Here is a 22,637-nt window from a genome sequence, read left to right on the forward strand (position 1 = left end):
ATGTATCCCACATGTATTATACATACTTAAGCATCTATATTTAACAAGATTATGTTCCATATGTATTATTATCAGCCATAATATTAACTCCACTACAATATGAGTGCACTTTGTAGTTCTACAATTACAGCCTGTAGTCCATCTGTTTCTCTGCATACTCTCTTAGCCCCCTTTCACCATGTTCATTATTGGTTAGGACCCCCACAGGACCACCACAGAGCACGTATTATTTGGACGCTGCAGTAACACTGACGTGGTGGTGGTATGTTAGTGTGCGTTGTGCTGGTCTGAGTGGATCAGACACAGCAGTGCTGCTGGAGTTTCTAAAAACCTCAGTGTCACTGTTGGACTGAGAACAGCCCACCAACCTAAAATATCCAGCCAACAGCGTCCTGTGTACAGCGTCCTGTGACCACTGATGAAGGACTAGAGGATGGGACAGTGAGTGGACACAGTGTTTAAAAGCTCCAGCAGCACTGCTGTGTCTGATCCTCTCATACCTGCACAGCACACACTAACACACCACCACCATGTCTGAGATCATATATAATGTAATACTTATATACATATAATGCTCTTTGGTGGTCCTGTGGGGTTCCTGACCGCTGAAGAACAGGGTGAAAGGGGGCTAACAAAGTATGCAGAGCAACAGATGGACTACAGTCTGTAACTACAAATATACTGTATGTGTTTGTTTCAGGCAATTTTGGATCATTTTATTAGTCCAGTCATCCTAAAACTTCATACAATGTAAAAGGTAACTGTTTATAAATTATATCAAAAATTAAAAATGACCAAAAATGAAGATACAAAGTTTAATAGAGATTCAATATCGCTCAGTACTATCATTAACACAGGGTAAAAACCATCAGGCAGATCAACCCTATCAGAATCACATAGCGAGGCCTATGAGGCATAGTCCAACTGCGACATGAGCATGACATGAGCTTCAAATTAAGTCTGCAAAGCCTCTTGCCATTGCATGGGAGTATGCAGTGTTTTCCTTAAAGGGGGGCTTTGTGACTGTCATATGTAATTTAAATCCCCTTGTCATAAAGCTGTCACTTATTATAGCCCGCATATCTGGGCATTATTGCACCCTCTAAGCTCGCTTTTGTAACTCTCTTTATAGGAGCTGAGAAATTTCTCATTTGGAGGAGGCGAAGCTAATGCGCCTTGTGTTAAAAATAAGGGAAAAAAATCCATACGGACGTTCCTCCAGCTGTAGAAACGGGTCTGGCTCCAGCGGAAAGGTTCATTACTCAACCGCTGTGGGCTGTTGCTGCTCGACGCATCGGGAGGAGATGAGAGCTGAATTTCAAGCCAGAGATCTCGCGTAAAAAACGGTTACACAGTCCATGCCCCCCCCCCAACACCCACCCATCCATCCCCCACCCTGGCTGCCACCCCCTCACCCCAGAGTGCCACCGTTCTGTTCTGCTTGCTTCGGAGGTCACATCCAAAAATAGCCCGGCTTGAGTTGCGAGGGGGTTGGGGTTTTGAGGAGGTAGCATAGGGAGATGAGGAAAAATGAAGTGTGTGTGTGTGTGTGTGTGTGTGTGTGTGCGTGTGTGTGTGTGTGTGTGTGTGTGTGTGTGTCCATGTATTCATCTCTTTGTGGGGACCAGATCACCCCAGGATGATGGATGCCCAGTTTGACCACCATGGAGCCTGCTGCATGTCCATTCACTTTTGCGCTGCAGAAAGTGCTTTTCATTGATCTGTTACCCTAGCAGCAGCTATAGTTTATCGCTTGTTAAAGCTTCTGTTCAATGACAGGTGCATTTCATTTTTTCTTTATATATTCAGTATGGAATATTAATTCTCTTTTTTTTTTCTTTATTAATATTGCTCTTGCTGTGTATCTGGCTCTCCAGTGTGGACTAGAGGAGGATGGGTTCTCCTTTTGAGTCTTGGTTTCACTCAAGGTTACTTCCACTTACTCTTATAGAGTTTTTCTTGAGACTTTTGCCCTTGGCAGCCTGACCCAGACATCTCTAAAGCTGCTTTGTGTTGTCAAATCCCCATATAAGCAAATCTAGTATTGAATTTAACTGAAAAAAACATAAACATGTGAGTTCGTTGAGTGACTGAGGTGAGCATGATGTTTATAAACCAGTGATTACTGGACTAAGAAAATGAAACACAGCTTCAGCTGAACTTTCCTGCACCTGCACAAATGACTCAGAGAGCATCTATAATGAAAATATTTTAATATTTAAACATAATAATCTAAATTAAAAACAAATTTTCTGTGTTTTCTAAGCAATGATATTTCTCTGACACCTCTTCGGCAGGCCTAGGTAGGGGCAGGCCTTCTCAGGACTAGCTAAGCATCCCTCACTGTCATCATGCCATTGTAAAATCACTGTAATGTACAGCTATGTGGCTTACTTATTTTAGAAGATGCCAAAAACGTAATCAATGCATAATATAATTGATGTCTGTATGTATGTGTATATGCATGTGTTTTTGTGTACATCAAACATTTTATAATGGCTTTGAATGTGCCTCATCCTATCCATCTATCCAACTGTACATTCTATAAATAACAAGAGCTGTTTGATAAACAATTAGCTGATGATAAAATGCATCCATGTGTCAAAACAACATCAGAAATTCATACCTAACAAGGTAAGCAGACAGGAGATTATTTGGTCTGTATTGTGTTGGAATCCACCAGAACTTGTTTAAAAGTAGACCAAGACAAATTTTCACTAAGACTTAGTGCACTAGGTTCAGATTGCTGCACTTTCACTTGTTTTATTGAACAGCACTAACTGAGCAATCATATTGTTTAAATCGAACCAAACATGCCACATCTGAACATACCATACGATTATGCTTCAGTTAGCACAAATTAATTAAGCTAACCTTAATTAATATTGAAAAAGAACAAGGCAACATGATGCATCAGGTTTTTGAGTTTTCTCAAGAGCTGCTTTTGTAGTCTTTCTAACCTTTAAATAGTTCATTTGTTGAAGTTAGATTTGTACACTCACAATTAGGCTGCTAATAAAATTGTTCAGCAATTTGCTAATAAAAAAATGTATCTTTATATTTACATTGTAAAAATAAAAGTATGTGTTGTGCTTTTGTGTTTTCTCTCCTTAACAACAAGAAGAGGGCCTTCAGAGCTGGAGACAGGGAGGAGGTGAGAACGATCCAGATTTCTCCCTCAATGTGTGATACTCTGGTTTATCTGTGCAATACTCAATACCAAACTGTACTGTTCATTTGTGTAATACATATACATATAATAATTATGTGTGCAATAACTCAGGGTGCAATAATTTGAACTGCTTTATACAAGATGTTTCATATTTATTATCACAGTCACCACCACTTTACTGTATACATAAGAACTTAAATCACATGTACATATTGCAAATTTCTCTTTTTGTTTTAAATTATTAACGTGTTGCTTCTTTTACATAAATGGTTGCAACTGTAATAACTGCAATTTCCCTCTGGGATCAATAAAGTATTCTGATTCTGATTTATTGCGTTGGGCTGTGGGCTCAGTTTCCATTAAAAGAAATTGCATGGCTAGAATGTTGGGTTTTTTTTCTACTGGTGACACTTTCTTTATTTCCTTGGTTTTGGGTATGGTGAGCAATGGAGTTATCCACTATGCTATACAGTCTACCAGCCACAAAGGTAATGTTACAATTGCCACATGTCTATTGAACACAGAACTTCTCACTCAACCTTTAATAAATATTTTGAAAAGCCAGGATGGCTGTTGAATTGCCCACATAAGCGATGTCTAAAGGTTGTCAAAATCATTATTTACAATGGTCTTTTTAACACTTATAGAGACATGGTGTGTGTTCAATTGAAATGACAATAATAACATCACCATTCTTATCTTTAGCTTACAGTTGATATGATATAATCAGTAAGTGGGTAACTCTCGGGTAACTGTCTTGTGCACAAGAAAGAACCAAGAGTCTTTGGGCAAGACTCCTAATGCTACTTCAGTTTCTCTTTAATTTTATTGGACTGGAAGCCATTCTGGATAAACATGTCTATCAACTGTAATAAATGTAATGTAGGCTATATTTCCCATTAAAAATGAATTACTGGCAGCTTAATACTGGACGAACAGTGAATTGTTGTAAGGACGACTACAAAAGCAGCTGCTAAGAAACTCAAAAATCTGAATGCCTCATGTTGCCTTGATATTTTGAATTGTCTCAACAGTTTTGTGTACAGTTATAAAAAACCAACAGAAATACCCCACAAAGAACAGGAATACAAGTGTTTCCCATATGGAAATCTGATATATGGCCATATATGTGCATGTATAATCAAGCATTTATTTAAAACTATTTGTACATATATGTTCTGTTGATATATGCAAGCATCACATATTAGACGTATACACAAAATATGGATCATATGTATATATGTCTCAAACATGGTTGAATCCCAGTACAGTTAGAATTGGTACTATGTTATTTGTTTGCTTTTAAATATTTAACAGTTGAAATGTGTCTGGGAAAAATATTCAACTTTATGTCTGGGATTAATGATTTTATTGCATAACCAACAATGATTTTAAAGCTTAGTTATGCAGCTATTTTACTCATTTTCACAACATTAGGATGTATTTGGGGAAAAAAACAATGAAGATGATTGTCTAAATATTGTTATTTCATAAGACATACATTTGATTTGCTGAATTTAACATATTAGGAAAGACATAAAGTGTGGCCTGGGCAAAAGTGCTTGTCTGTGGTCTTTAATTCAAGGTTTAGCAGATACATTGCATGCTGTGTTTTTTAATGCAAGCTGGAAGCAAAAAGTCCAAATGAAATACTCCAGCAGCATAAATTCAATAAGAAAAAATATAACAATAAAGCACAACTGAGTAATATATACCCTCCATTTCTAAATGTTTTCTGTCATGCATTGGCAAATATATGTGTTACACATATATGTTAGTATATGTTGATATATATGGCTGCAACATATGCCTCATATTTGAAAATGGCCAATTTTAAATAAATTGGGCAAATATGGCCAAATATGGTTGGATATGTATAACATATATTTCAAATCCATAAGTTGCCATATATCAGATTTCCGTATGGGCTGTGTGAGAGAAAGCGAGTGAGAGAGATAGAGAGAGTGAAGTGAGAGAAAAATGGGGTGGGGGTGGTTAAGAGAGAGATGGAGAGAAGTGAGAGACTATGGAACGTGAGCTGTCAGCCAGTCCTGTCAGTCAATATATCGAGCCCATGAACTTACAATGGGGTTAAGCTACCATACTGAAGCAAGTGGACATTTTGCCCAAGTCCAAATCCCCCCGCACAACTTTCTGTAGCTATAGTCTGCACAATGGGTTTATGAAGCAGGGCCTGTGGGACTGTGATTGTAAGCCAGTGGTCTGGAAGTCCAATAAGTTGTAAAAGCAAGAAGTTTCGAGGCAGGTCATTAGCGAGGCTGAGAGCGATTTGTTAGGAATAAGAACGAGGACAGCAAAACACTAACCTAAGACGGCGAGCTGCCAGGTTATAATGGTTTCTCAAAGAGAGAGTAGGGAGGCCAAATTCCAGATTTTGCAATTCAAAACTCTGGACAAAGCACTGCTGTCACCAAGTGGCCAAAAGCGGGAGTGCTCATTTTGAAATTTAGAGGGGCTTCAGACCATTCCCCCTTTAAATTTCCATTTCCATGACTCAACTCTTGCTGCAGATACATATTCCGTCCAAGCACGATCGCCAGAAACTCTTGCAAACTTTCCCTCATTGTATGGTAAATGGAACTTTCTTCAGATGAGATATGAATCACCGGTGGGTTCAAGCTTAGTCAGCCTGCTATAATAAGACATATTTCATTGTTCCCTGGAGCTAGCCTTTTGTAACATTTCAGTGCATCCATCTGGGCGTGGGATCCTGTACTGTATCACTTCAGGTCCTCAGCAGCTCCTAGATGTTCTCATTTTGTCTCTCTGAGCTTCTTCAGCATGGGTATTCGTTTCAACAAAGCGTTTACTGTACCTAATTAGCTCGCCCTAATAGATTGAATCAGATGGTGCAGTTTATGCTTGGAACAAATATCTGTGGACGAGGTGGCCCAGGAGATTCTGGGCAGAACGGTGACGGAGGATGTGGGATTATCTGCGTTTTTCTCCAGCAGATGGTGTGGGAGATTGGCGCCTCTTGGTTCGGTTCTGAAATGAGAAACACCCAGGATTCTTCCCTTGGCTAAGGTATTATCACTGCACAACTGGCTAGGAGATATTAAATTCCGACTGAAAAGAGACCTCAGGGTTTTAAAACTGGAACATAGAAAAAAATCATATTTTAAACAAAAGAGTTGGATGTAAACGCTGGTGAAGTACCAATACATATATCATTAGTCCATATATGGAAATTAAACTGCAAAAAAAAAAAAAAACAGCCTGTTTCATATTCACTGTTCTTGTGGTCTTTTGCCAATGTATTTACATATATCTGCTTATTCGGCCCACAGCAGTTTAGCCCCAGCCCTTCAAAGTTATAAGGAGTGTTTCAGCCCAGTTTTTGACTGAGGCAAAATAAAGAACAAAATTCACAACAGAGCGCATTTCTCTACAGAGAACCCACTTCAGCACATTTTAATGAACAGTTAGTGTTTATTTGCTGAATTTCACAAATTGGGGAAAAAATAAAATATGAAATTATTGTATAAAGTATAAAATGTATACATTTGTCCCTGTAGAGAAATATGTCTTATTTTCATTTTAAAAACATAAAGAATATGCCCTGTGTTTTTTTCTACAGTAGATACAGTTTCATTTCATGAATATAGCACTTTTCAACAGACATGGTCTGTTGTCATACACTTAAAAAAAATGTAGTAAACTGTCACTGGGGCAGTACCCCTCTTTCCACTGGGGTGCTACTCTTAAGGGTACCATAATCCACTGAAATTATATTCCCTAAACTGTATTGACTCCACATACCCCATCTCATCTACAGAACTTTTATTATATTATTCTAAAACATTAGATTAAGTGACCTTTATTAGTCCCACAATAGGGAACTTTCACCTCCGCATTTAACCCATCAGTGAAGTGAGACACCACATACACACTAGTGAGCACACATACTAGGGGACAGTAAGCACACTTGCCCAGAGCGGTGGGCAGCCCTATCCGAAGTGCCCGAGGAGCAGTTTGGGGTTAGGTGAATTGCCCAAGGACACCTCAATCATGTACTGTCTCTGGGGATGGAAACAGTGACCTTCCGGTCACAATGCCAGTTCCCTAACCTGCAGCCCATGACTGCCAGAAAAGAGGGCATTGGCAACTAACAGTTGGAGTAGCTTATATAACTATATGCTAAGGGAAGCTGGCAAAATGCGAAAGGAAGCTGGCAGTAATGAAAAGTTATGTAATAAAGTTATTAAATTAAGTAATAAAGTTATGTAAATTAAGTTAATTAATAATTAAGTTGTACAGTTGTAAACATGTACTTTTCCACTGGGAAATGCTTATTTAGAGTACATAATTAAAACCACTGTTGTACCTTTGAGGGTTCATGTATTGTAACAGGGAGTGAGGATGCAGACGCATACGCTGAGATCAGCGACTTTTATTATGGGCAAATTCAGGGTCATGGTCAAAACGGTCCAGGTTCAAACCACCGACACGGAGAGCAGGAGGGACAGACATGACAAAATGAACACAGAACCTCAAACAAGAACCAAACACCACAAGAATACAATAAATCCAACATGATCAAACATAACCAACAAACATCTAATGACAAACAAAGACCTGCAAATACAAGGGGCAAATACAAACCAGGATCACGAGAGACAGGTGGAAACAATCAGGGGCGGAGTCACGAAACAAGGGGCCGGACTAGATGGAAAAACAAATGCACATGGAAGATCAAAACTAAGGGTCAGGTGGACGATCAGAAAGTAAACAGAAAAGGCACATGAAGTAGCCAACCGTGACATGTACATTGCTTGTACCTTGATGAATGAAAAATGTACCTGCACAGTACCTTTATTTCTAACAGTGTAGGCTGGGTGATCATCAGTTTTTGAAATAATTTAATGTAATTTGTTCAAATTTGAATGCTAATAGTTTCTGGGAACAGTTAAAGATGTTGAGTTTTCTGGTAATCATGAGATTCTCCATTTCCTTTAAAGTGAATCACATAATTTACGTTTATGCATTGAATCCATCTTAAATTCTTAGTTTTAAACTTGTTTTTTACACAGGTGTTTTGGTAACAGTTGGTTGCTAAACATGCCAATCACCATCTCAATGCAAACTAAGATTGATGGTCAAATGCTTGTGCTACATGGAGTCCCTAAGCTGACATGTTGATGGTGTTTTAATAAGCCATGGCCATGAATTAATATATTAAGGCCATGAGTTCCTGTAATGCCAGTCAAAGTTTGAGTGGCCTCAAAATATTAATCTATGGACACAAGAAACTTAACTCACAGCATAAATATATTAATTCATCACCTTAGGGGCTCCATAGTTGATGTCATGAAGATGTTGTCTTTACATCACCAAAGCTGTGTTCCAGAAATGTGGTCTGGACCTCCTGAATTAGTCTGACAAGCCAGACTTCTGACTAATGCCTGAGACTCTGGAGAGTTACATTGCATAATGTGGCCAAAACTTGCCAATCTGAAAGGAAAACGCTATTGGTGGTGCTTTAAATACCGCAGACTACAGATAGTTCACATGCAATTATCACTGCATCACACTCAAGTCAGTTAACCACACTTTCGAAAAGAATTGCTCTCTGTGACTCTAAATGCAGAGTAAAATGTACATCTGAACTTGAAGCTCCTCCATTATTGCTACTATTGCTTGTATTTACTGGTCACACAATCTTTTTTCTTAGGCTAACGAAGAATGATAAAAGATTAATTAAATAATGATAAAAGTTAATCAAGAAACTTTCAGAGATCTGGTGGACTACCAACAGCACTGTGTAAAGGATGTTTAATATGAGAACCACAAACAGTACTATGCAAAAATCAGAGACCACCATTCATTTATTTAGTTTCCAGTGAAAACAGCCAAGTACGTTATTCATTTATATGGGGATGTTTCTGAGGGATTACATGTAAAATAAGTGGGGAAAAAAAACAGAAGTTTCCAAACCAAATTGTTACGTGATACAGAAAACTTGGTCCTAAACATCATTGAATGTGGCTATTGGCTAATTGGATCATGAGAAGCAGAGAGTCCAACCAACTTCTAAGACCGAAATGTAATAATGGAACAATATTTCTTCAGATTTCGATGTGAAACTGAAAATGAGTCTCCTGAAAAGACTGAAAGCCATAATAAAGGTAAAAACTAGACACATTAAATACTGAATATTTGAAATTATATGTAGCTGTTGAGGCTTCTGTGTCATTTTCAGTTAAAAATACATTTTCTGCTTTGATCTGCCGACAGTGAAAACTGAATAACTTGTACGCAATGGCCATTTTGACAAGAAATTAAACACCTTATGGGTGCACTGCATAAATATTGTGAAATCAGTGAAAAGCAAATGGTGGGCAAAATAAAATCCAGGTAGTAGTACATCAAAACCAGTACAGAATCTATTCTCCAACACATAAAGGCAAAATACCCCAGTAATGAAGTCCTGTTGGGCCAGCTATCTTTCTGGAATGCGTAGGTAAAGTTTTTCTCAACTCAAAGTAAATGTTAAAGCAGCTTAAATTATCTCTGGCACCCCAAGCAGGCCTGACTCATGAAAAGAGCTCTCTACGTATCTGCAGTTCTCTGCAGCAGGCCGAATGTAGACTTCTATTACTTTGAGCAGCTTCCCCGAGCAGCCCGACATGCGACAGAGTTGTTATCTTGTTACACGGGTGGTAATTTCTTGAGCTGCAGGACCACCATCGTGCGCGAGTGCCTCCAGATGAAGATATTAGACAATCGAGGAAAGCAGGCTGATTCATTTGTCTTCTCCAGCTGTAGTTACTCGACAGCTTTTCACAAAGGAATGGAGACCTTATGCTTACTAGAGGAAGATTTCCTCTAATGCCTCTAAGTCTTGATGCCACTTGGGATCATTCTACTGGTTAACAGGGTCATGTATGCTCTCACAGGGCTTTTACACTGGACCAGCAAATGATGTAAATTCATTCACCCACTTCAGCTGGCTACAAATGGGAGTAGCGAGGGTGTTGGAATGAAGTCTTGCTTAAAGGGACACCAAAATGAACATCATGTACATCAAATGTATCATTGCGTCAAGTGTTTTGAATATGCCTGTTTGCCTCCAACAGCTGTGCTGCAAGATTTAAGTTGACCCTTTTTGATTTAAAGTCCAGGAAAACCTCACTCATGAATAAGGAGACTGGAGGTTCCTGAATGGGGCTCAGTCTTTTAAGTATTGACCCCATCATTGTCAGTTTGGATGCCACAGCCATCTGTAGCTGGGTGTCCAAGCTTTCTCTGGGTGGGCAGGAAGGTCCTCCATTCTAGACAACATAGCTGCTTGTTGGTTACAGATTTGGCAGTTACCATTCTCCTTTAAGCGTATTGAGCCATTCAATGACATTGTGTTGGCAGCAGTTTGAAAAGATGTGGTGCTTCATGAGTCTCATGTGTCTCATCAGAAGCACATACTAGCCTTTGCCCTCCCAGTGCTGATTGTACTGTCATCATGAGAGACCCAGGTAGCAGGTAGGAACTGGACATGATCAAATATCACACAACATTTCTGCCCAAGGCATCTGCTCAGGTTTGTTTGTGCATGGTCTGGTGTTGATGGTAGTTGTAGTCCCTCAGGTAATTCAAATAACTTTGCGCAAAATCCCAAAGTTGTCTGTGGAATTCTTTATCTATCTTTAGCCTGCTTTTTTTACAATCAACTGATTACATTAAAAAGTACATTCAGTCATATGCAAAGGTTTGGGCACCCCTGGTCAAATAACATGTTTTGTTGATTTTTACGCGAAAATAAGTTACACATCCTCTACTGAGAACAGACTTCTGCACATTTTAATGTGCAGTTACTGGTTATTTGCTGAAAATGTAGCCTGTGCAAAAGTTATGGCACATTTTTAGGATGTTGATTTTCTTTTATTAGCAAATAAATTTAAATTGTGCACTAAATTTTGAAGAAAATGGCACATGTATGTTTGATCCCTGTAAAAAAAATATTATCTCTTAGAAAATCAACTAAATGTGTTATTTGACCAGGGCTGTTCAAACATTGGTAATCGACTGGATTAAACATTTTATGAAATGCATGACTGCGTGGTGTGAGTTTATTGTAAAGGTGTCTTTTTTTAGCATTGGTTGACCACATTCACATGGATTCCCCATTGCTTATAGGTCCACTATAAGGTATGCCTCACAAATATGAGGTCAGTAGAGGTGTACATTTACAGACAATAACTACACTGGTTTCTAATAAAGTGGCTAGTGAGTGCAGATCCAAATACATGTTATAAATTCTGCACCTTCAGTATGTTCAATGACAGTCTTTGTTGTTGATACAAAGGTTCTAACAATTGATGCTATATTTTGCATTCATTCACCTTAAATGTTCGTGTGCCTCCTGTACCTTGTGGAGCTGATTCTTCAGTTTAATTACTTTTCTTGTATGAAAGTTTTGACAAAGTGTTCCTGTATACTTGTTATCAAAAATTATTTTCCCCAGGAATCATGAGCATTACTGATCCCTCTCAAGCCCTCTCATGATCAGATTCTTCAAACAGTCCTGTGATGCTGAAAGGCTGCCAGAGGGCCTGAAATAATCAAAAAATGTTTGTTGTTCATCAGAGGACAATCTCTCGGAGAGCACTTCTCAAGCGCGCATCAGGGGGTGTGGAAACCGAACCTGCGTTTGACTCTTGATGGCTTTTGGTGATTGCTTGTTGAGATCAATACGTTTGCACTTATGAAGGAGAAAAGGAGCATATGCTGTTATCACAGCCCAGGGAGCAGTTCTTCACTGTGAAGTTTCACCAAGACAATTTATTTTCAGCTCTCATGTCTCTATATCCATTTATTTGAAATAATCAGATGGACATAATGTTAGGATATTTGCTGGCCACTTAAAACCTATACCTTGTAGCTCCACCTTGCTGGTGCACAGTTCAAGACTGTAGCCCATCTGTTGGTGCATAGTTTGCATTTGGCATTCTCTAGTCTAGGGGTTGGCAAAATGTGGCTTCTTAACTGCCCTGTTGTGGCTCCACAGCAGAATTACACTACTTCTTCTTCTTTCGGCTGCTCCCTTTAGGGGTCGCCACAGCAGATCATCTGCCTCCATCTTGCCCTATCCATTGCCTCCTCTACTTTCACACCAGCCATCTCCATGTCCACCTTAACTACATCCATAAACCTTCTCTGAGGTCTACCTCTTCTCCTTCTACCCTTCCAGCTCCATCTCCAACATTCTTTGCCCAATATATCCACTATTCCTCCTCAACACATGTCCAAACCATCTCAACCTGGCCTCTCTGGCTTTATTTCCAAACTGCTCCACCTTTACTGTCCCTCTGATCTGCTCATTTCTAATCTTGTCCATCCTTGTCACTCCCGACGAAAATCTCAGCATCTTCATCTCCGCCACCTCCAGCTCAGCCTTCTGTCTTTTAGACAGAGCCACAGTCTCCAAACCATACATCATAGCAGGACGCACTACTGTCTTGTAAACCTTCCCTTTCACTCTTGCTGCTATCCTTCTGTCACACATCAGCCCTGACACCCGTCTCCACTCACTCCATCCTGCCTGCACCCTCTTCTTCACCTCTTTTCTACACTGTCCATTGCTCTGGATGGTTGACCCAAGATATTTGAAGTCATCCACCTTTACGACCTCTACTCCTTGCATCTTCACCTTTCCACCTGTCTCCCTCTCATTCACACACATGTATTCCTTCTTGTCTCTACTGACCTTCATTCCTCTCTTCTCCAGTGCAAACCTCCACCTCTCCAGATTCTCTTCCACCTGCTCTCTACTCTCACCACTGATTACAATGTCATCTGCAAACATCATGGTCCATGGAGCCTCCTGCCTGACCTCATCTGTCAACCTGTCCATCACCATTACAAACAAGAAGGGGCTCAAAGCTGATCCCTGATGTAACCCTACCTTCACCTTGAAACCATTTGTCACTCCAACTGCACACCTCACCACTGTCTCACTCTCCTCATACATGTCCTGCACCACCCTAACATACTTCCTCATACAGTACCATAGTTCCTCTCTTGGCACCCTATCATATGCCTTCTCTGGATCCACAAAGACACAATGCAGCTCCTTCTGACCTTCTCTGTACTTCTCTACCAACACTCAACGCAAAAATTGCATCTGTGGTACTCTTTCTGGGCATGAAACCAAACTGCTCCTCACTGATCTGAACCTCTCGCCTTAGCCTTGCTCCAACACCTCTTTCCCATACCTTCATGGTGTGGCTCATCAACTTTATACCTCTGCACATTACCCTTGTTCTTAAAAATGGGGACCAGTATACTGCTTCTCCACTCATCAGGCATCCTCTCACTCTCCAGGATTTTGTTAAACAACCTGGTTAAAAAGTCCACTGCCTTCTCTCCTAAACATCTCCATACCTCCACAGGTATGTCATCTGGACCAACTGCCTTTCCATTCTTCATCCTTTTTAAAGCTGCCCTCAATTCCACCTTACTTATTCTCTGCACTTCCTGATCCACTATCTCTCCCCCCATTGTCCTCCTCTCTTTCTCGTTTTCCTCATTCATTAGTTCTTCAAAGTACTCCTTCCATCTACTCAACACTCTCTGTTCACTCACTAGTACATTTCCCTCTCTATCCTTTATCAGCCTAACCTGCTGTACATCCTTTCCAGCTCTATCTCTCTGTTTAGCCAAACGATACAAGTCCTTTACTCCTTCTTTACTGTCCAGCCTCTCATACAGCTCATCATTGGCCTGAGCCTTTGCCTTTGCCACTATTCTTTTCGCTATGCGACTAGCCTCACAGTACTCCTGCCTACTTCCTTCATCTCTCTGGTTATCCCACTTTTTCTTAGCTGCCTTCTTCTTCTGAATGCTCTCCTGGACTTCCTCATTCCACCACCAACTTTCCTTGTCTTCTTTCCCTGGTTCCACAGCAGAATTAGACATTTAGGTAAAAGTAAAATAATCCTCCCTTGCCGTAAAATAAAGTTCTGCCGATCGTTCTAGTACAGTTTTAACAATAAATGGCCTTAAACACTGGAGTTAATGTATAACTGCTAATTCACCCTTTAACCCTGAAGGCTGGTGTGCACACTGCTGGTCACATAGCAACACAGACAACAATCTTGCCTAGCTAGTAGATAACAAAATAGCAAAAAGAAAGATTGAAGATGAACACCTATAATTTGGAGACAAACTGACTTATTTCATCTGCAATGAGAAACTGTCACACACTAATTATACACCAACAAATGTGTTATTTTATTTAAATCCTGAATGAGTAGGGAAACCTAATGAGTGTAGTTCATTGCTGTCTGAACAAAGCCTTCTGTCTTTTTTTTTTTACATTTTCCATTGCTTCACATGATTGTCACTTTTCACACTGTGTCAAATTTTCATGATGAATGAACTAGTAGAAATGGTTCAAGATGACTTTAAATAAGATCTTGTTCTATTAACCTCCACTCAAAGTTAAGGATGTTTTTTTCCTTCTGTGAAGTCATATTTTTGTAGATATGAGGTTTTGTTCTGACAGTAATGAGATGTTTCCAGATAAATGTCAGTCATACAGTCAAACAATCATGATTCTACCCTGCCCTGTGGCATGTATGGAAATGCAGAGCAGACCCAGTTTAACCTCAATTTTGGATCAAAAGGGCAAGATGAAAAGATCTAAGTGACTTTGAAGGAGGTTCATCATTGGAGCTCGGATGGCAGGAGCTTCAGTCACAACTATCTGACATCTGCATTTAGAAATTGTGGGTGACAATCCAATGACTGTGATGCTTGTGCACTAGTACAATATGTAAGGAACAACAGAGGAGCATCTGTTCCGCAGGGAATGTCAGTCCACACATCCCTCATTACAGAGATTATTGAACATTTGGGAGGCCAGTGCTTCACTAGTCTAGGTGTGGAAAAGATTGATATGGTCAGATGATGCATCTTTCACCATTGTCACGACTGGCTCCTTCCACTCCATGTGCCTTTTTGTTTTGGTTTGTCCATGTGCGTTTGTTTTGGTTTTGTAACTCCGCCCTGATTGTGTTCACCTGTCCCTCGTTACCCTTTGTTATTTAAGCCCTGTGTTTGCCCTTAGTGTTTGCCGGTCTTTGTTTGATGTATCGGTCGTTGTCCTTGCCTTGTATGAATGTATTGGTCTGTGTTTGTTTGCTTGAGTCTGTTTATAGTTTGTTTGTCATGCCTGAACCCCGATCTGTCTGTATTAGCTCTTTGACCCTGGACTGTTTTGACCACGACCCTGGATTTGCCCTTAATAAAAGTCACTTACCTCCGCACATGCATCCGCCTCATTGCTCTGCATCACAACCATGTTCTCTGTAAGTGGGGAAAGTGCATGTGCAGCACTCACCAAAAGAACAGAGCAAGCCTGAATGCTTGAAACCTACACTCTTAAAAAGATGGTTGTTCAAAGGTTCTTTAGTATATTAGAACCATTTGCGTGCTTAAATGTTTTTTGCATGGTGAAATGGTTCTTTCTTGACAGATAATGTGTTGTTTATGGTTCTATATAGCAATAAAAATGATTCTGCAATTGTTACAATGTCAAGCTTGTAACAATAAAAGAACCCTTTTTGGTGCTATATAGAACCATTTTCAAAAAGATTATATATAGAACTATATACAACACATTTTTCATCAATCTGAAGAATGATTTCACTGTGCACAAGAACAATTTCATGTTTATGGTTCTCTTTAGAACCATTGTCTTTACTAAAAAGCCCTTGAAGAACCTCTGTGTAAATGTACAATGAAGGGGTCAAGTAACTTTGTTATACAGTGTGAGTTTTTTGATGATGTGGTTTGTTCCCTTAAAGGGGAGGGTCACTGCAAATCAATACAAATCTTTTCTGAAAGCCTACCTTCATCCAGGAATCAAACCACCAATAGAGGAAGTATCTTTTATAACACTAATGTTCCTTCCCTCCAGTACAGTTCCAGAACTTCTAACTCACTAACTCACTTCTAACTTTAACCCTGAAGATTGGCATGCAGCCTGTTGGCACCATAGCAACACAGACAACAATCTCACCTAGCTAGCAGCTAATGAAAAGGCAAAGAGAAAGATTTAAGCTGAACATTGATCATTTGGAGATGAATGGACTTATTTGCATTAATAATCACTCCAGTTGGTTTCCTGATACATTTAATCTGCAACAAGAAACTGTCAAACACTAAAAGGTCACAAAGGTGAAGTCAGCTTCTATTTCGCCAGCTTCTTGTTTGAATTTTCCCGTTCCACCTTAAATGGTGCAGCAGTTGCAATGTGTCTCCTCAGGCACCATTTAAGGTGGAACAGGAAAATACAAACAATAAACTGGAGACTTCAGCCTTGTAAAAAATCTAATATTGAGAGACATTTTACACAAATCTATTCCACTTTTGCTGGAAAGTTTCCTGCCAGAGATGCGAAAAAAGCAGCTATAGCTGAGCTAAAGCTTAAAGCAGACCAAAGTGCCAGCTTGTGGTGACCAACACCTTTCTAAGACAATTTGTTTCTTTTGTATAGAATGGACGTATAAAGTAGGAAGACCTCAGTGGCCTTGGAATGGAAGTATAAGGTAGTGGTTTCTAATGAAGTGGATGGTGATTGCATTTCAGATCTACTTAATAGGCTGAAGAAACAATTGGTAATCATGTATAAAGGGAAGTAAGAAGTTCCTCCAGTTTCCCTTTAATGAGTTTATAACAATGAGTAAGAAGTTAAGCAAGTGATATACAAGGCTAGCGGCGGTGTTTTATTTCCACCACCAAGTAGAGGAGATCAATACTGGTTAATTATAAATGAGCTCATTAATTGATCTCTTTAAGGTGAGACAGTGTCCGTTTACATGCTCCAGGATGTTAGCTTTTGCCACAATACACACGGCTGTACAGAATCAAACTGTGCCTGAGAACTGTTCAAGTGTGGGGGGTGTTAATTAAATAAACAACACAATGAGCTGCCAGATTATCTGATTAGAGCATTGGAATCATATGTATACCATGCTAACTACAATGGTTTGATTACAGTGCTTAGTAATGGGCTCATTGGCAAAACTGATTGCATAAACATATATTAATCATCTTTGCAACATGACATGGGTACATTGCTGATACTTGGAAATACGAGGATCCCCAGCTGAGAATTGATTGCCAATAAGTTGATAAGATGAAGACTCTTCATTAGACAAACCTTCCTTGTAGCAGCAAAATTATGGTTTAGTAAATTAGAGACTGCAGAATGTGAAAATGTCTAACCCCCAAAAATAATCCAATATAGCGTGAATGATAACAACTATGAATAAGCTGTAAATACACTTCACTGGAGACTGCAGCCCCTCTGCTCATGAGCCCACTCTCTGGCCCTTCATCAGCTTCTGACCACAGGGATGCTCTTGCCAGGTATTTCTGAGTGGTGGAACCCCCCTCAACCTAGCACACTACTTATCAGAGCAGCCTAAATCAAGCAAATGTATTGTAATGCCAATGGAAAAAGTTTACCCACAAGGCTTTGACATTTAAAGAAATCAAATGGAAAAGCTAACACTAACACGCTAATGTTAGCTTTTAGTGTTAGTGTTAGCGTTGGACTCTGCCAGGGTTGTGCCCTGTCTCCACTCTTGTTCGTGATATTCATGGACAGAGTGTCGGGCGTAGCCAGGGTCAGGAGGGCATTATGTGTGGAGGCCGGAGGGTGGCGTCTCTGCTATTTGCAGATGATGTTGTTCTTTTGGCGGAATCACATGGATGCCTCCAGCGCTCACTGGAGCGGTTTGCAGCTGAGTGTGAAGTGGTTGGTATGCGGATCAGCACCTTCAAGTCTGAGTCCATGGTCTTGGCCCGGAAAAGGATGGCATGCCCACTCCAGGTAAGGGGAAAGGACCTGCCCCAGGTGGAGGAGTTCAAATATCTTGGGATCTTGTTCACGAGTGACGGGAAGAGGGATCGTGAGACAAGCGGCAGCAGTAATGCGGTCAATGTACCGGACTGTAGTGGTGAAGAGGGAGTTGAGCCAAAAGGCGAAGCTCTCTGTTTACCGGTCGATCTACATCCCAACCCTCACCTATGGTCATGAGCTGTGGGTTATGACCGAAAGAACGAGATCGCGAATACAAGCAGTGGAAATGAGCTTTCTTCGTCAGGTAGCGGGCTACACACTATGTGATAGAGCGAGGAGCTCAGTCATCCGGGAGGAGCTCAGAGTCGATCCACTACTCCTCCGCATTGAGAGGAGCCAGTTGAGGTGGTTCGGGCATCTGATCCGGATGCCCCCTGGACGCCTCCCGGTGGGGGTGTTCCAGGCACGGTCTACCAGGACAAGACCCCGGGGTCATCCTAGGATCCGCTGGAGGGATTATATCTCCAAGTTGGCCTGGGAGTGGCTTGAGATCCCTGGGAATGAGCTGGAGGAAGTTGCGGGGGACAGGGTCATCTGGGATTCTCTGCTCTCCCAACTGCTACCGTGACCCTATCTGGACTCATGATGATGAAATGGAAAAGCTAAATTCTTTCAAATTTACTGACTGACTACTAATGATTTCTTGCCCATTGAAAGCTTAATGTTTGGCCATTTTGTGCATGTTCAATTTTATTTTTACTCCTTAGGTTTTTTTGCTAGTCCACCACACAGAAATGTCCAGCCAAGGGCAGCTCTGTGGACAGAAAATGACCACTGATGAATTTCTAAAAGTTGATTTTATGAACAGATGGACTACAATCTCCAGTCAAATCCAAATCTTGGATTACAAGGTCAGGTTTCTAATAATGTGGCCAATGCACAACTTATTCATATTATTATTCTTTTTTTAAATTATTTTTACCCAGACAAACAGAAAAGTCAGTATAGTTCTATTCAGTATTGACGGCTTCAAACAGCTGAAAAACATTGCCAAGCAACTTTAATGTGAGGCCAAATATTATCTGTAGGATGTAAATTTGGACTCTCACCAGACAAAAAACATCAGTAAACCTTTGTATTTTGGCACAATTTTTATTTATTATTTATTTATTTGTTGATTTATTTTTGCACAAGAGTGTACAAGGTCATTTTGCAGTAGGAAAGTTATATTTCTATATTTCTATGAACATTAATAATTTGTACATATTTACAAAAGAAATTCTATTCATGAGCAACAACAAAGGCATGTTCAAAAAATAAATCTGATAGGAAAAAATGTATTCAGACACCACAAATTAATAAGTCAAAAAGGTGATTCTTCAAGGGTTCTTTGTCGAATCGTAAAGACTCGGAGAACCAAGTGCATGCTTAAATGGTTCTTTGCATGGAGAATGTGCTGTATATGGTTCTTCAATGAACCTTTCAGAAAACTGTACTATAAAGCACCAAAGTTTTGCTATTCTTACAATGCCAAGCTTGTATACAGTAGAATAATGATTCTTAGTGCTATAGTGCTATATAGAACCTTATGCAACACACTCTCCATCAATTGAAGAACATTGATGGAGAGTATGTTGCATGCAGATGGATGCAGTTGGTTCTTTGAGTGTTCATGGTTCTATTTGGAATCATCGTCTTTACTAAAGAACCTCTGAAGAACCTTCTTTTTTAAAGAGTGTATGTTGCAAACATGTTGAAGGCTACAACAGCTTCAAGACATCAATGGTCATAAGTAATTGAGTAATGACCTTTTTTGGCAGCATTCCCTTTTGACACACTATTCTAAATTCCCCAGGGTTACAAAGGACACACTGCTGGAAATTCAGGTGATTCTGCCTTTCTTTTTGAGTGACCGCTGGCTTCTGTCTTACTTACGTTCTTTACTTTCATTAGTCTGAGGAAATCCTGCATGGTGCACCTGTCCAGTAGGGGTAGGAATCACCAAAGGCCCCCTTAATATGATATTATCATGTTACTGAAGTCACGATATGTATTTATCATGATACTGAAGTACTGCAATATGCTGAGTACTGCAGTAACATATATTGCACTTTATCTTTTGTCAACTGCAAAAATGGGATTGTCAAGTAGACAAACTGGCTAACAATGCCATAAAATCAATACTTGTTGTACAATATTGCTGCGCAAAATATTGCGACTATGCTTTATCGATTTGTCCCACCCCTACTGTGCCGGGATGATTAGTTGTTCTTCAGTGTTGCAAGTTATCAAACCAATTCTACTGACAGGTCTTTTGCTATGGTTCTGTAGTGAGTGTTGAATCAGTGTATGCATAACTTTCTGGTATCTGGCCTTTGGCAGCATTAAACACTTTGGATGTCTGGTACTATCACTGTCACCAATTTAGACTCTAGAACAGGTTCTTTAGCTTCAAACCAAGTTGAGTGATTTTGTGGAGGTGAATGGTTGGTGTTTCTACTAAAGTGTACACTGGGTGTTAAGCAGAGGCGATCTCAAATTCTGAAATTTGGCCGAGCAGTTAAAAAAAAAAATCAGTGAACATTCTGACCCAGTCTCTTTTTCCTCATAGATCAAAGTATATTATGAAAGACAAGAGGAAGGAACACAGTCCTATGAAGAGAATCCACCGCATGATGCACCAGATTTTGTGGATTAGACTTACAGCGAATGTAGTGTCTCTGAAAAGGAGAACATGAGAATAATGAATGTTAACATTTCTAGAAATGTGTTATCAAACTGTGAGTACCTCTGCTTTCCATTCAGCCTCTTACATACTCTGTAATGACTTCAGGCATCAGACTTGTTAAATATGTGGTACTGGACGCTGTTTGTGATGTCCGTGTTGTTTCAGTTGTCTCTGGAGTCGTTAATCTGCTGGTTGTCACTGGTAGTGTGGTGGTCTCTATGATGTTGCATGATGTTGTGAGCTCAGGCACAGAGCAATGCTGAGCTTTCTCTGTAGAGAAAATATATGATGTTGGAACTCTCCCTAATTTACATTTTCCATTTAGACGAATCTGACCCGTAATGGTCATTTCATGGTCATTCTACATACTACATGTATATGGATGCTAATTATATCATTTAAAATGCGTCCTATATTTTCACATTACACAAAGATACAGTATCATTTCAAGAACACATTTAACTTGGTCATATTTGAACTGTATAGCAAGTACTATTTCCTGGGGGGTCTGAAAGTCTAAAGCCACTACTTAAAATGCTTCTGTTTTGTGTTATAATTTTTTTTCTAATTTACCAACATTTTCATTACAAATGATATTATCAGCATAACAATCCAAATGAAAAGTAGAATCAGTCACATTTAAACATGAATTTCAAATTTTCTGAATATTTGTCTGAATATATGAGATGTCTAAGGTAAAGAACAAAAACACCCATATTTTAAATGTGGTCTCAGGTCTAAATATTTATTATAGACAAATGACATATTTCTTTAATTTTCTCTGCAGTGTCCTCTAAAGAGAACATATTTAAAGAGAGCATATTTTAATGAAATTACCTTTTATTTGCTTAATTTAACATATTTGAGGAAAATCTAAAAATGTGGCCTGCACAAATGTTCTAGCACAATTTGTTTGCTTTTCCCCAATATGTTAAACATAGCAAATAAATAAAAACTATAAATGCAAATATTTAAGTGTGTCCTCTGTAAAGGGGTGTTGATTCGCTGTATTTACAAGACAGTAGGCACAGAGCGGTGTGAAGTAGTCTAACAGCACATATTATAGACAAAACATATACACACACACACACACACACATATATATATATATATATATATATATATATATATATATATATATATATATATATATATATATATATATATATATATTGCTGTTGTCGGAACAAAACCTTGTATATCCATTTTTGGTCATTTTTCAGTTTCTGTCGTAATCTGAAAGTGCTTGTTAACCTTTACATTGTGTGTAAATTTCATGATGGACCAAAAGAAATGACCCAAAATAACTTTTTTTTTGCTTCTCCTGTAAAGGTAAAGTTACCATTTTGGAGATGGTAAGTGTGTCCTCTGCAGAGGGTGCATTATTTGCAAAAGTTTGAACACCCACAGTCTGTATACATACATACATACATATATATATATATATCAAACTTTTATTATTCATTCCTATGGACTAAGAATAACCCATCTACTTTACATTGAAGTCCATATTGTTAACAGTCTTAAAAGTCTTTGGATGTAATAAATTCCCTTTTTTACTCTACTTTGACTATGCCATCCATCCATCCATCCATCCATCATCTTCCGCTTCTCCAGGACTATTCATACTACATACACTATATATACTATATACATATACTATATTCATACTTTGACTATGCAGAAGGCTTATTGAAACTGTGTATAATTTCAGGACTATAAAAGGAGAGACAGTATTCTCGCTCATTCTATCTAGAGCCTTTTAAACTCAACTTACCTGAAGATATGATTAACTCCATGGAGATGGACACATGTCGGCTGACTCTCTCAATTGCACACCAGTACCATCCATTATCGCCTGGTTTAACGTTCGTCATGTGGATAGTGAAAAAGCCTTCCTTTTTATT

At 39.3% G+C, this 22,637-nt stretch overlaps 1 protein-coding gene across 4 annotated transcripts in view; it reads right to left on the reverse strand.

Moving 5' to 3' along the window:
- Window positions 1-19,231: 19,231 nt before the first annotated feature.
- The window catches only part of LOC108425931 (CMRF35-like molecule 2), a 3,873-nt gene continuing 467 nt past the window's right edge, over window positions 19,232-22,637 (reverse strand). For 3 of the 4 annotated variants that reach the window (XR_005130420.1, XM_017695014.2, XM_017695012.2), the window contains 3 exons: window positions 22,508-22,637; window positions 20,820-21,000; window positions 19,232-20,722 (listed from right to left, as the gene is read on the reverse strand). The exon at window positions 22,508-22,637 is cut by the window's right edge. Coding sequence is in view for 3 of the 4 variants with exons in the window: in XM_017695014.2 (XP_017550503.1) it covers window positions 20,608-20,722; window positions 20,820-21,000; window positions 22,508-22,637 (426 nt within the window). In the remaining variant the exon portion in view is untranslated. Of the gene's footprint in view, window positions 20,723-20,815; window positions 21,001-22,507 lie in introns of all 4 variants that reach the window. The other variant, XM_017695013.2, reaches the window with a different exon arrangement.

Source organism: Pygocentrus nattereri, chromosome 6 (genome assembly GCF_015220715.1).
Source record: "Pygocentrus nattereri isolate fPygNat1 chromosome 6, fPygNat1.pri, whole genome shotgun sequence".
In the NCBI taxonomy this organism is placed as follows: Eukaryota; Metazoa; Chordata; class Actinopteri; order Characiformes; family Serrasalmidae; genus Pygocentrus; species Pygocentrus nattereri.